At 36.6% G+C, this 13,506-nt stretch overlaps 1 protein-coding gene across 24 annotated transcripts in view; it reads left to right on the top strand.

The window, feature by feature from the left end:
• Positions 1–13,506, top strand: part of MBNL1 (muscleblind like splicing regulator 1) — a 190,384-nt gene that overhangs the window by 172,244 nt on the left and 4,634 nt on the right. For 13 of the 24 annotated variants that reach the window (XM_045514468.2, XM_045514488.2, XM_074369332.1 and 10 more), the window contains 4 exons: positions 862–1,015; positions 8,180–8,215; positions 8,911–9,005; positions 12,049–12,123. In XM_045514468.2, the coding sequence (XP_045370424.1) occupies positions 862–1,015; positions 8,180–8,215; positions 8,911–9,005; positions 12,049–12,105 (342 nt within the window). In that variant the 3' untranslated portion in view covers positions 12,106–12,123. Of the gene's footprint in view, positions 1–861; positions 1,016–1,318; positions 7,937–8,179; positions 8,216–8,910; positions 9,006–10,913; positions 10,978–12,048; positions 12,124–13,506 lie in introns of those variants that run through there. The other 11 variants (XM_010952008.3, XM_045514476.2, XM_045514470.2 and 8 more) reach the window with 7 other exon arrangements.

Genomic DNA, 13,506 nt, shown 5'->3' with positions numbered 1-13,506 from the left:
CTTTTAGCTTGGCATGTAGCTTTATTGTAGATACAAGTTTTTTTTTTAATCAATTTAAAAATATATATTCCTTTTTCTGTTATAAAGTTGTTAAGTACAATGAAAAAACTGAGTGTGGTTTCCTGACAAAATTAGTGGGAAGACTGTAATATAAGTACCTGGACGGATATCATACAATGAAAGATTCCAAAAGCCCAGCAGCCCACATTCAGTTTAACTACATTGTAGAATGTTCTAATGGAATACTTGAAGGACATTAAAAATGTATTTTTTTGACTGTATATTTATGTACCTGTTTGGTTAGCATGGCTTTAGTGATAGAAGTATTGACTTTCTGATATTTAGAGTTCAGTGTTTAAGAAAAAAAAAACTTGCATGCTCTGGGACATGTGCATGTTTAGGTAGAGGTGGGGGAGGAGCAGGGCGGGATCCGTTTTTATTTTACCTGTTCAGTCACTCCGTACAATTAACTATTAACATCGCTTATACTTGTCGATCCTCATGGAGCGCGCAGTGCAGCTTTCCTTCTTTTCCCAAATCAGTGGCTTCTCACAGAAAGCCTGAAGCATTATGGGATGTAAAACACTGTAACGCATTATAACATGTGCTCTCGTACTAGTGGGTTTGTTCTTTTTTTTTTTTTTTTCCCAGACAAAAATAATGCTTCCTTTAAAGCTTTGACCTTGCTTTTTTTTCCTTTACATTTTTGTTTATTGGATGTTTCCCCCCCTCCCTTGGGTAGTTAAGTGCTCTGCTGCTTGCTTGCTCATGCTTCCTAACAATGTTAGCCTTCAACTGATTTTTCTTTTTTCTTTTTCTCTTTTTACTGGTATTTGTTTTTTATACTCATTCACTAAACAGGGAATTCCTCAAGCTGTACTTCCCCCATTACCAAAGAGGCCTGCTCTTGAAAAAACCAACGGTGCCACCGCAGTCTTTAACACTGGTATTTTCCAATACCAACAGGCTCTAGCCAACATGCAGTTACAGCAGCATACAGCGTTTCTCCCACCAGGTAAGGGGCTGAGTTTGTCAATGAGTCCGATGATGCACGTAGAATCCTACCATAGAGCAGATGCTCCTCGCCCCCAGTTTGTCGTTAGCTATAGAGCAGGTGGAAGGTAAGAGGGTGAACAGTGGAGACTTGTCTGAGGTTATCTCCTGTGGTTTCCTTAAAACCTGAGAATTTTAGCGTAATGAAAGATGAATTAAAGATCAGTGGTGTTTCATATATTTATTTTTGTTTGTGTAATTTGCATTGAAATGTAGTTCTCTTATTTTTTTTCTCTTTCCTCCACACTGTTCTATGTCTGTCAAGCTATTTTATGACCCTTTCCTGCTGTAAGACCCCTTTGCCTTCATGATTCCATAGAGTTCATTTGAATGATATGAAATGACACTTTTCAGTTTTGATTTTTTATTTTTCAGCCTTTTCATTTTCAAGGTGGAGAATAAAAAACTGACTCTGTGTTCCAGAGCTCTTAAAAAGTGCTCTTATCGGCACCAATCAGTACAGCGCTTAAAATCATTGCTCCTGGACTAATACTGAACTAGCCCTAAGAGCCCAGTGAAGTTTACGTTTATTATTGAGTTATACCTTAGTGGTTTCAGTTGATTTCAACTTAGTCATATTAACACACTCTAGAACTATGCACAAGGATATCCAATTTAAAAACATAAACTAATCAGTCATTCTAAGTACCTCTACATTTATCACTTTTGCTCACTCTTCATCAGAAAATACATATTAAACTCCCTGTAATCTGGAATTCAACTAACCAGAGACTCTAACCCCATCTTCCTCTTTACCTCTTAATTTTTCTAAAAAATTACCATGTGTTAAGAGACTTATTTATTAAATACATTCTGTTTTATTAATTAAAAGTAATTTTATTTTATTAATTAAATTGATAAGTTTACAGTTAAGTATATAGGTCAAAGATCTGGCCCCATTAGTGTATTATGCTACATTAATAATATTTATAGTGCATTAGGTTCAAAATACCGTGAGGGAATGGGATCATTTGTTTTTGAATAATACAAGAATAAAATTATATTTGCATTAGTTTTTACTGTTAAGCACAACTTTTTATACAGTGCATCTTTGAAAACTAGCCATCCATATGTAGACTGTGCTGTAAACATTCAATGAACTGGAATATTCCACTCATTGAAACAGCCTGTGCCCTCAGCACCACAGATAAAATGGTATTTGTACTCATGAAATAGTATCTATCAAGTTGTAGTTTGTCCATTTTAGAGTAGAAACTAAATCATTTTGATCGGTAGGGTATTTGTTGCCTTCTGAGGGAAAAGTCACATTTCTCTTACATTTTATGGTATTAAAGCTTTCTTCTCAATAAATATAGTTTTTCAGAGATTTCCAGAAATGTGTCTTTTTGCATTAGTATAAATTGCCATGCCCCTACTTTTATGCTGTCCCCAACAATCAATCTATCAGTTTCTCAATAGTCAGAACGCTAGACAAAGTTTCAGAGGATTGTAGGTAACTACCATAATGTCTTTGAAGAAATTAAAAATTGTTTTTGTCTGTTTATTTCTCTAAATAAAACATTGCTGTTAGAAATGACAGTTTCCCTATTTAAAAATCTAAAAATAAAAACAAATCTAACTTCTTCCATACATTATTTAAAGAAACCTAAAATAATCTGTCTTATCAAATGGATTTTGCATCTGTTTCTCCAACAACATTCAAATGACTAAAGACTTTTCTAAGTGAGTATAATCATTAATTGCATGGTATGTATGACTCTGACTTATGACAATAGGGTCTTCCCTAGAGTGATCTTTAGTCTGTGGATAGGGCAAAGCAAAAGATGCTAGGTAAGGATCAAGTCAGGGAAAAGCAATGAACAGTGAACACCTTCATAATTCAGAATCATGCTTAGCTCTCTGTTCTAGAAACTAAGCATTGTTAATTTAAATAAAATGTGCCACAATGTATTGAAATACGCTGAACATTTTAAGATATATTTGCATTTTATGATAAATCTGCTTCAGAGATATTCTGTTCTTGATATTTATAGTCAATATGATACGAAATTATTGCAATAGTAATATAAAATACCACTTATTTGCAACCCAGTTCTAAAGGACTTAAACTGCAGGTTAGCCTAGTAAAGGTCTCATAATCAGAAGTAGGTACTGCCTCCATCATTCCTTAAAAGTATTTTCATTGCCATAGGTACCTGTTTGGATAGCCCATCTACACTTCCGCCAAACCCAGAAAGGAAAGAAATCTAATGCAGAGAATGTAAACCCAAATGCCTTAAGGGCCAGGGAGGAAACATAAACAAGTGAAGCAAGAAATCAGTGAGGAACTGTGGGACCTGGGAGGTACTGGAGAGCACAGGTCCAGTTCAAAGGGGCTGCTCAGTGTTCAGACTTAGCCTTTTGTTGCCTCAGAGGATTATCTGCCTGGCTGGTTGTACCTGTTGTGCACTGCACACCCTTTGTGGCTCCACATACATCATAGTCTGCGAACAAGGGTATTTGTGCCTATGCGTCCTAGGGTTGCTTATATACACACCTGTTCAACCTAATGCAATGGCCCTGATGTCCAGTGTTGCCAGATCTTAGGATTTTTTTCCCTAGATATTCTGGATGTTTGGATGTTTATATGTGAAATTTCTCAATCTTCAAATGTTGTCAACTAATTTAATTTTTAATACCCTTTGAGAGCTATAGAAAATCCATCCTGCCACAAACTCATATGTAATCTCATGTGTAACACCTGGGGAAGAAGGAAGTTCATTCTCCAAAGTCTAGGTTATTCTGCAGACCTAGAAGAATTATATGATCAGAGCATCTTGTCTAACCACAATATTATAATTGGGAAATTATATGCTGAAGGCTTTCTTGGAACAGAGAAGAAAATGGAAGTCATTTATTTTTTGCAGCTTAGAGTTTTAGAGTTCTGTAGTTTCTTGCTTCAATGATAACTTCAAGGATATGCAGGTCTATTTCATTGAAGTTACAATGAAGCATGGTTGTCTAAATGCTTTGAGCAGGTAGCTATGTATACAGAGAGGGTTGTTGGCAAAAGATCAGAGTTCAGTGGCAAGCCAGCTGGCTAGCTAAGATAAATCAGTATATACCATAACTCTTATGAAAAAAAATTAGACTTATGCAGCATACACTCATTGATTCGTCATCCATCTGTCCGTCCATGTATCTATCCATCTATCCATTTATCTATCCATTCTTCTAACCACCTATCTATTCTCTCTCTCCCTACCTCCTTCCCTTCCTCTTTCTTTTGTTCCTTCTCTGTTTTCTGTCCACCTTTCCACCTACTCATCCATTCGTCCATCTTGCCATTCACTCAGTCAACCCCATCTCACTGCATCTACTCTCTCACTCCCTTCCCCCTCCCCCACCAAGGAAGTTTTCCAGACTTTTGTTTTTACACTCTCCATCTCATTTAAAAATAAATACAAGTAATTTAGATTAAGTTCACATTGAAGAATTTTTTTTAGATATATAGCACTTTTTTTTAACCTTCACCTTTTAAGACAAAATTTATTATTCATTATGCAGATAATGAATAGATTATGCAGATTATGCATAATCTAGGGTCTCCTTATGTTGTAGGTATAAATGTCACCCCTGAAATTAGAGTGTGTAAGAAAGATCACTTTTATTTATACCAGTTTATTTTCCTGAATTTAAAGTCCAGTGGTAAACTCTAGTTTCACTGTGATGGGTAGAAGTATCAGGCATTACTGGGATTCCAGGACAGCATCCTCACATCTCCTCTTCCTTCCTGCTCCCCCTCAGAGCGAGGTCCTGTGCAGTCCAGTAGTCTCAGACAGGCTGCCCATTCTCCATTCTGGTCACGGCTGATGTGATCATTGCCCATGTTTACGGGATGTCTGGGAGGCAGGCACTGCGGTGCTCCTGTGCCTGCCGTGGGTGCAGCACCCTTGCCTGCACCCCTCAGCCTCACAAGCAGCCCGTTTCCTTGAGAGCCTGCTGCCTGCAGGGCTGTCATCAGGGAGCAGACCACCTGCCAGCTACTGCGGGAGCCTGCAGACTGCCGGCCTCTTCTTCAGACTCTGGAGGAATTTTTCTCTCTGCTCTCCTTCCCTGTTTTTGCCTACCTGCCATCCTCAGAAGCACACCTCCCTTCTCTCCTCCTAGCATGTTGCCATCAATTGGTGTAGGCTTAGGATTTTAAAAGATCTCAAAAGAAGTTTGCATTAAAAACAGCTTCAGCTTCACCTTGCATTGCAACACCACCAGAAATAAGGAAACCAAAGGTCAGGAAAGTTTCCTGAGGGGTTGGAGAGAGAGGGAGCTGCAGGAGAATGGGGTTATTTTAACAGAAAGAAAAGGAAACAAAGATTTCCAACTTACCGCTTTTATTATAATTAATGAAATTAGTGCAGACAGTGGACTTGAAACTTGGCATAGTGATTATACATCAGGCTTGGAAGTTTACATCCAGCTCTCTCACAAGTTACAATCTCTCTGTAGTTTCATTTTTTTAATCTATAAAATGGAGATAATACTGGTAATTATTTCATAGAGTTATGTTTAAATGAGTTTTAAACATAATTTGATAAAACATTCTCTAAAAAGAACTTTTATAGACAGGTCTGAAAATTTAGAATAAAGCCTGAAATATAGTAAGCACCAAGTTTTATTTGTTATTTCCTGAACTCAATAGTGCAATAAAATAGACTCCAATAGGTTGAATAGAAACAGAAATAAATTATATGAATCTGTTGCTTCTTTAGATATCAAGTTGAGAATAATTCAATTGATTGTGAACTTTCAGTTTTAAATAATACAAATTATTTTTAGAGACACTTTAAATCAGTTTTATACTTCTATCATAATACACCTAAACAGGCTTACATTATCACATGTAAATTCAAACCGCCAACCAAATCTCTGTTATAACTCTTTCTTTCTACTTCCGTCCCTTCTCCTTGAACTAATGTTAACCCATGCATACATCTCATACATTACCTTCCTAGTTACTTTTCCTGCATCTTCACACAGATTAATTTAAAAATCATGTAATTATTGCATTCCTCAGAAACACACCATTCTGCTGTGCAGGTATCTTCGTAGGGGAAATTTGACATTGGCAAATACATTCACTTAAATTTTGCCTTGTACTGAAAATTGAAGAAAAAAATTTAAATTGGCTATTTGTGTAATCATTATTAGTAAACCAACCCATTTGATGTAAAGATGGATATTATGGTCATTTCAAAAGTGATTCTTGTTTGTGGTAAGTGGGTCCTACAGCATTATGTCTTCATATTTGTGAGTTACTGCACCCTGGCTAGTATTTTCATTGCTGCCTTATGTTTATTTGCTGCAAATCCCTTTCAAAACTGTGTGCATTGGTTATAATGGTAATGAGGAAGATAACTCAAACTGAAATTCAAAGCATAAAAGCCCCAGGGTTTTAGAGAGATAGGATAAGGTTAACTCATTTTCAGCATGTGCAGCCTTAATTATGCATGGGATGAAATACAGCAGGCAAATTGCAGCATAACAATAAATAATAAATTTAAAACATAACCTGTACACTATTTAAAATGAGTATTCCTTAAAATCCACATCATTCTTTTCTGTTCATCTTCTCATCCTCTCTTTCCCAGCTTTCCCACCCCATTATTAGAGGATAATAATTTCATAGGATCTAGAGTATTAAATTTTGCTCACTCTACTGTCTCAAATTACTGTCTTTGTTACTACTGGCTTGTTTTTGTTGTCTTTTCACAATTCTTTGACTCAGTAGTGGTAGCAAATGACAGAGATCTTCAAGTGCCTTAAATACTGCCTATCAGTGTAACAGTACTCCACCTGAGAGGTTGCCGCCCCAGCTCCTTTGCCGGGTCTAATCGCTGATCGTTGTGCACACAGTCTAATTGTGATTACAGTCTAATTGCAGCTGTTACAAGGATGCCAGTTAAGGAATCCGTACTTCTCCATGGCAGCTTTGTTTTGTCGGGCCATCTCTGACAAGACTCAATTGGCAGATATTTTTCTAGCAAATGTTCATCCCAGATGCTGCTAGTATTTAAATAGGAGGCACCAAGATTTAGATAGAAATACAAAATCATTTGATATTTTAAAACCTAGAAGTCTAAAATAATCTCATAGAAAGAACAGTAATTCAGTATGTGGGAAAATGCCCTGTACTTGGTAAAATATGTTAGATTTTTCAATGTTTATATGTTAAAGAGAGCAGGGACTATATCTGTAATATTTATTTTAACATCATGGTGGAGCCATTGTGAAACATCAGTGCTAACACCCCATATGCAATGTATGTATCTTCATTATCTCCCATTCAGGATTTTTTATTGAAGTCTAATTAACCATTTTTTGAATGTGAAATCTTGTAGAACACTTGCTATTCCAAGAAGTCCTGAGGGTCTAAACCAGCAATGAAAACCAATCTGTTTTTCCTAGATACCAACTACGTAAGCCAATTAGAGTCTCATAAGAAAGTGTCCCCCATCTAAATGTTTTCCTTACATTTAAATTCCAAAGTAAGGCAATGCAGAAGTTTCACTTTATCTTCATGTATAATTTATTGCTTGGTATCCCTCCAAATAAAATTCCTGTAGGGATGATGACAGCCCCTTCCATGTCTGTGTGGTCGCTCCTACAATGAACAGGGAACTTAATAAAACCAAGGGAATGAAAATGAAAGTGTTTTGGTTTCATTACATTGTTAAGTCAGTTTTGTGCCTTGAATTATTTAGCTTCTTAATGATAAATTTCTCTAATTATTTAACATGTGCTCAATTCATATGTTAAAGTCAGAAATAGCAAAGCTACCAGATGGCTAGTAACCAGATTAAAACAAAACAAATTGCAATATTATTTTTAAAAGAATTAAGCAGGTTGCAATTTTTTTCAGAATACTTTTATTTATAGGCAGCCATTAGGAGAAACAAAGTGTACCAGCACACAGTTAAACTGGCTTTTATTCTTCACTTGAGACTAGTTCTAATTGAGCACTGTGCTATTGTATGATTTGATTGTGCTGACAGTTACATGCCACTGTTCCCATAATAACAATTTTTCTTCTTTGTTCAAATGAATTTCCTAATTACACGTGTGATGGGATGTTTTAATTCTTTTCCCTTTTCAAATCCACCTTCCTGTTGCAATGCATGATGGGCAGGCTCAATATTGTGCATGACACCCGCTACAAGTGTTGGTAGGTGCCAGCTTTGTTTCTTGATTATCTTAAACCTATGGTGCACCTCACAGCCCCTCAAAATCCACTGCTAAGTTTAACTTATATCTATTGGGCAAGTCCATTTCCCTTTTACTAACACCTGTCAATTAAATGCCATTTTCTATTTAATTGACATGGACTCACATAAATGTTTCTTTACACACAAGTTTCCTTTAGTCACCTTTGGTGGATTTTGATTGGACTATGAGTTCTGGTGTTAAAAAAAAAAAAAAGAAATTATCTCATAACAGTAATATGTTGTATATTTTTATAATAGCAAATAAGAAAACATACTTTCATTCAAACAGATAATTGTATATATGAAGTAAATACCTGTATTTTGACTTAGATTTTGAATGTCTGACTATGAACACTATATAAAATTCTTGTTTTTGACTTAGCAAATTAAGCCTGTTTGTGTCAATTTTCTTGATTTGATGGTAACAAGCTTTTTTTCCCCTTTTTTTTTTCTCTTTCATCCCCCTTCCCCTTCTCTCCTTGGAATGTTGTCCTGCTTTGCGCTGTGATTGCATGTCACTCGCTGGTGATGATGTCCCGTCACATGGCTTATTGCTGTGATAAATACCATGCCCAATTATCTCCTCCATGTTGCCATGGTTTCCATATTGCTACACTCTTCTGTATGTTTGCTTATATGATTTTCCCTCCGAAAGTTCCCATGGTGCACGGTGCTACGCCAGCCACTGTGTCCGCAGCAACAACATCTGCCACAAGTGTTCCCTTCGCTGCAACAGCCACAGCCAACCAGGTTTGCTAATTTACAGCTTTGTTTCTTAAAAACCGACTCTTAATAGGGCTCAGTCCAACAGCCCTTACGCACGTGGATTTCCCATTGAGGTCAGTGGGAATCGTGTGTCCGTGAGGGCTGTCGAGGGTGCTTTAATAGCATGGGGTTTCAAAGATACCTCTTGTTGGCCTACACATTCTCTCTACGATGAGCAGCAGAATGCTTTTATGCCATTTATAAGTGCTCCAGAGTTGTCGCAGCTCCATTTCTAAAGCTACTAAAATGATATTTACACGAGCAATTCTCATTTGGTCTCAAAAAAATCACCCATGTATTTTTACCAATCAAAAATATGTAGTGCAGTTTATATAGATGTTGAACTATAAAGCCGTACACCTGAAACTTATTGAATAAAAACAATAATTGTAAAAATATTGGTGATTTGAAAGTTTTCATTATAAACATTTGATATATACAGTTTCTCAGTTCTTGCCTAAATTGTTAATAAAAAGCAAAATATTTTAATGTGTGACATATGCCACAAATGACCACTCTTGTAAATAGAGTTTGTTTTAAATTCATGATTGTTTTATTCAATAAGCAGATTGCATATTGGAAGTAAATTTTTGTCCAAGTTTTGATTCTCAGTGATTCAAGTAACAAAGTAAAATTCCTAAGGGCTCTTATTTCTATAACTACTCAGCATAAACGTTGGAGGGTTATGAAGGATAAAAAAGGCATCAGATATGGCAAACCAAGTTGTTCTGTGCTCCATACAAGTATATGGAGCAACAGGTACATAGGATTATTTTTTAAGTAAAAGGGATCTGTTTCAGAAATCTAAATTTTATGATGGGATTATTCCAAAGAAAATGATTAAAATATTTAAATTTTAAAATTTACATGGATTGAGCCAGCATATTCTGATCCTATTTAAAAATTACGTTCCAGCAAATGCTGGTTGAATCAAAGTCACATTTATGTAAAGTAGGTTTTGATTTGAATATATTGACGTGTTTGTTATGAAAGCAAAGTTCAATAAGGTTAACAGCATCCGAAAAAAAAAAAAATCTAGAGCCAAATCAAATTTCAGATAACCCTCAGACCAGGGTTAAACATAGCCAAATGAATCTGAAAAGAGCCAGTTTCAGATGGGAATCAACGTGTCGCCCCTTGGGAAGAGAAGACCGATTACGTGCCATCTGAATTTGCAGTTACTGCTGTAAGGAGTAGCCACCCTTGTTTCTGCAATACCCCATGTGCTGTTGAAGAAGGACTATAAGTGATTAGTATAGCCATTAAAAACTCTCAAAAGCAGCATGCCAAAATGGATGTATTTTAAAGTTTCAGACAAGCTTTAAACACTTCTTGGCAAAGAATCATTAGTTTTTCCGAAGCTTGTCAAAATAGCCCTGGATTTATGCTAACACTTCAGACTCATTTACAAGAATGCTAGCTTGTGCATATGTGGCATGTTAGTGAGTAATCTGTGGCAGAAATTTCTTAATGGGTTCACTGCAGTCCGTTTATGGTGCAGATCAATGATGCTGAACTCATCTTGAGTGTACGTACCATGTATGACTATAGAATTGCTGGTGTAAGCGGAACTACAGCAAAGCAAATTTCAACATGCCCTTGGCCACCTGGGTTGTAGGGGACACTTTACTTTTTGCATTGTGCTGTGACCATTTCATGCATAATCTTGGGTCTTCATACTGTTTTACAACCAAGAGAAAGAAAAGGGAATGGATATATATATACACACATATATTATATCTACATATACATACATATGTATATGCCCACAATACATTAGCAATGCTGGAAATAGCTGATGCCACAAAATGCAGCCTGCATGCATGCAGAAGTTTATAGCTGGCCCTTCATCTGCATCGATTGGTGTTGAAGGTCCTTGGTATGTTTCGACAGCCCCATCCTTGATGCTTCTACACTGTTGGGTGCAACATCCTGTCCTGCAGCAGCAGGAAAAATGGTATGAGAAGCTTCATTATGCTTGGAGCACATTTTCGTGCCATTTGCCAATGCTGTAAAATTGTGTAAAGATGTCAGCTGAGAAATGGAAATAAAATAGAGACATATTAATTTACACTCCAGACTGTGGATTGTGATAATGTGGAATGAGTCTAAGACATCTAAATTGAAACAGCAACAACAAAATGCCTTCATGTATGTGATTTCACTGTCCTCCCATCAACCTTGCTGAAATGGGATTAGTGCCATTTTAGAGATGAAGAAACTGAAGCACGGAGGGACTGAGTGCTTTGCTCAGGGGCACACACCCGGAAATGGATCAGTAGTGTTAGGACCTGTGCTTCCGGTCCTCTGATTGTCTTAGTCTATTCTAGCCTCTCCCAGGATAGCAGTCCTAATTCTGGGTTGGAGAAGAATCAGGCTACAAATTGGAAAATCTTGGCTTTGGGGAAACAATTGGTTTCTTATTGTATTTTCTCTCAAGTTTTTTTTTTTTTTTTTAATTCTCTTGCCCATTTAAAATACAATAAAATGTGTAATCAGGTTTCAGAAATATGTTCTGAAGTAAACTTATGCTCTTATCCGATTCTTTTGACATACTCCTTTGTAATTCTTACCTGGTATTTTTCATTTGGGGAGAAAAAAAAACCATGAGACACCAGAAGTTGAATGAAAATGTAGAAATTGGTTGCACAAAAATAGGCAAGACATGTTGTACTTTGATTTCTGGATTACCGAATAACCGAAACCACAGGGGTGTGTGTGTGTAGGCCAACAAAAAGGGCTTCTTTTCAATTACTGCTCTGCATGAATTTTTGGTAGTTTTACTTCTTTTACTTCCTAAAAACTGATAACATTTATAGAATAGTATTTAACACAAAGATTTCGAAACAATGGGTTGCTACTTTGGCATTAAGTTTACATTAACTTACTGTTATGTTGACCAGATAAGGACTATCACCTCACAGCTGAATTTCACGTATCTTAAAAAATTTAATATTAAAATGTTTTCATCTCTTGGATGTTGGCTTGCTTGCATGGATCATTCATTAAATAATTTTTTATTTGCTAGATACCCATAATATCTGCCGAACATCTGACTAGCCACAAGTATGTTACCCAGATGTAGAATTTTCATCACTGAACAGTAAGTTCATTAAGTAATATGGAGTATATTTTTGTGGTGGGTTTTAAAAAAAATAACAATTTTGTAATGCACTTAAGAGAGTTTTGCAAAATGTCAAAGAATATATTTATGTAGAGCGCTCAATTATATCTTAGATGGGTTATGAGGCATTTTATCATGTGAATTTATAATAAATACGTTAATGGCACTTAATATACGTAATACTTAGGGTCAGTAAATGTTGTTTTTGTTTTATATTAGAAATAAACATAACCATGAAGGAAAAACACCATCCAAAACTAAATAGAAGGCATAGGTCAGGGGTTGGCAAACTTTTTCTTAAAAGACCGGATGGTAGATATTTTTGGCATGTGGGCTATATGATTTGTGTTGCAGCTGCTCAGCTCTGCCATTGTAGTGTGAAGGCGCCCAGAGGCAGTGTGTAAAAGGGTGTGCTGTGTCCCGGGTAAAACTTTATTTACAAAAATAGGCAGCAGGCCGGCTGTGGCTCACAGGCAGTAGCTTGCTGATTCCTGGTGTAGGTCAGCATTTGTTTTATTTGAAAATTGTTTGGCTAAATCCTAAAGGAGAACACAAACCCACTTTACCCCATGCTTCCCCACACATGGGGTCATTAGAATGTAGAGTCTGACTTTAAATAAATACATTCACACAGTCACATACATGCATGCACACACACACACCCACCCCTACACCTGCATATGCATAGATAAATTTTAGATGCTTTAGAATAGTCTCTTTGGAAGAGCCTATAGTGCTGCAGATGTTACCATTGCTCAAATGGTGGAAGTTCTGGTGGTTTGCCTTCAGACATGTTAACTTAGATACTTGCAAAGATGGGCATTTTTCATCCTCAGAGGATCTGTTTTATTCAATACGCCTACATTCAAGTTATCATATGTGCCCAGAAGTATATTAGGTAGTTATTTTTATATTTAAAAAGAGCCATGGCGTTTAAAACTGAATCTGGTAAATAAAACGGGTGATCATCCTTTGTTGCTTCCTTTCATTCATTTATCTTTTGATCAACACATTCACCGGTGACTTTTTGGTCCCTACCCTGTGTTATTTACCAGGTCGATGAAATCAAGGTGACTAGACAATGAGATAAAGGTGTCACTTACAGCGCTCCATGTTAAAGTAAGAGAGGTTTCAATGAATTTCTTGGAGCCAAGATGAAGGAGCTTCCTAACAGACTCAGAAATTAAGTGAATTTGGACAGTGGGGGTTGTTATAGAGAGAAGGGAGAAGTAAGGGCCTTATAGAAAAAGGGATGGGGTGTTGAGTCAGATGGCGGCAGAGAACCCATTCAGAACCTTTGTGATAATAGCCCACAGGAAGAGCTGCTTGAAGGTCGAGCCCATGCAGAAGAGTAGAGACAAA

The sequence above is a fragment of the Camelus bactrianus genome, chromosome 1, assembly GCF_048773025.1.
Source record: "Camelus bactrianus isolate YW-2024 breed Bactrian camel chromosome 1, ASM4877302v1, whole genome shotgun sequence".
Classification (NCBI taxonomy): domain Eukaryota; kingdom Metazoa; phylum Chordata; class Mammalia; order Artiodactyla; family Camelidae; genus Camelus; species Camelus bactrianus.
This window is presented reverse-complemented; position numbering and strand designations above follow the sequence as displayed.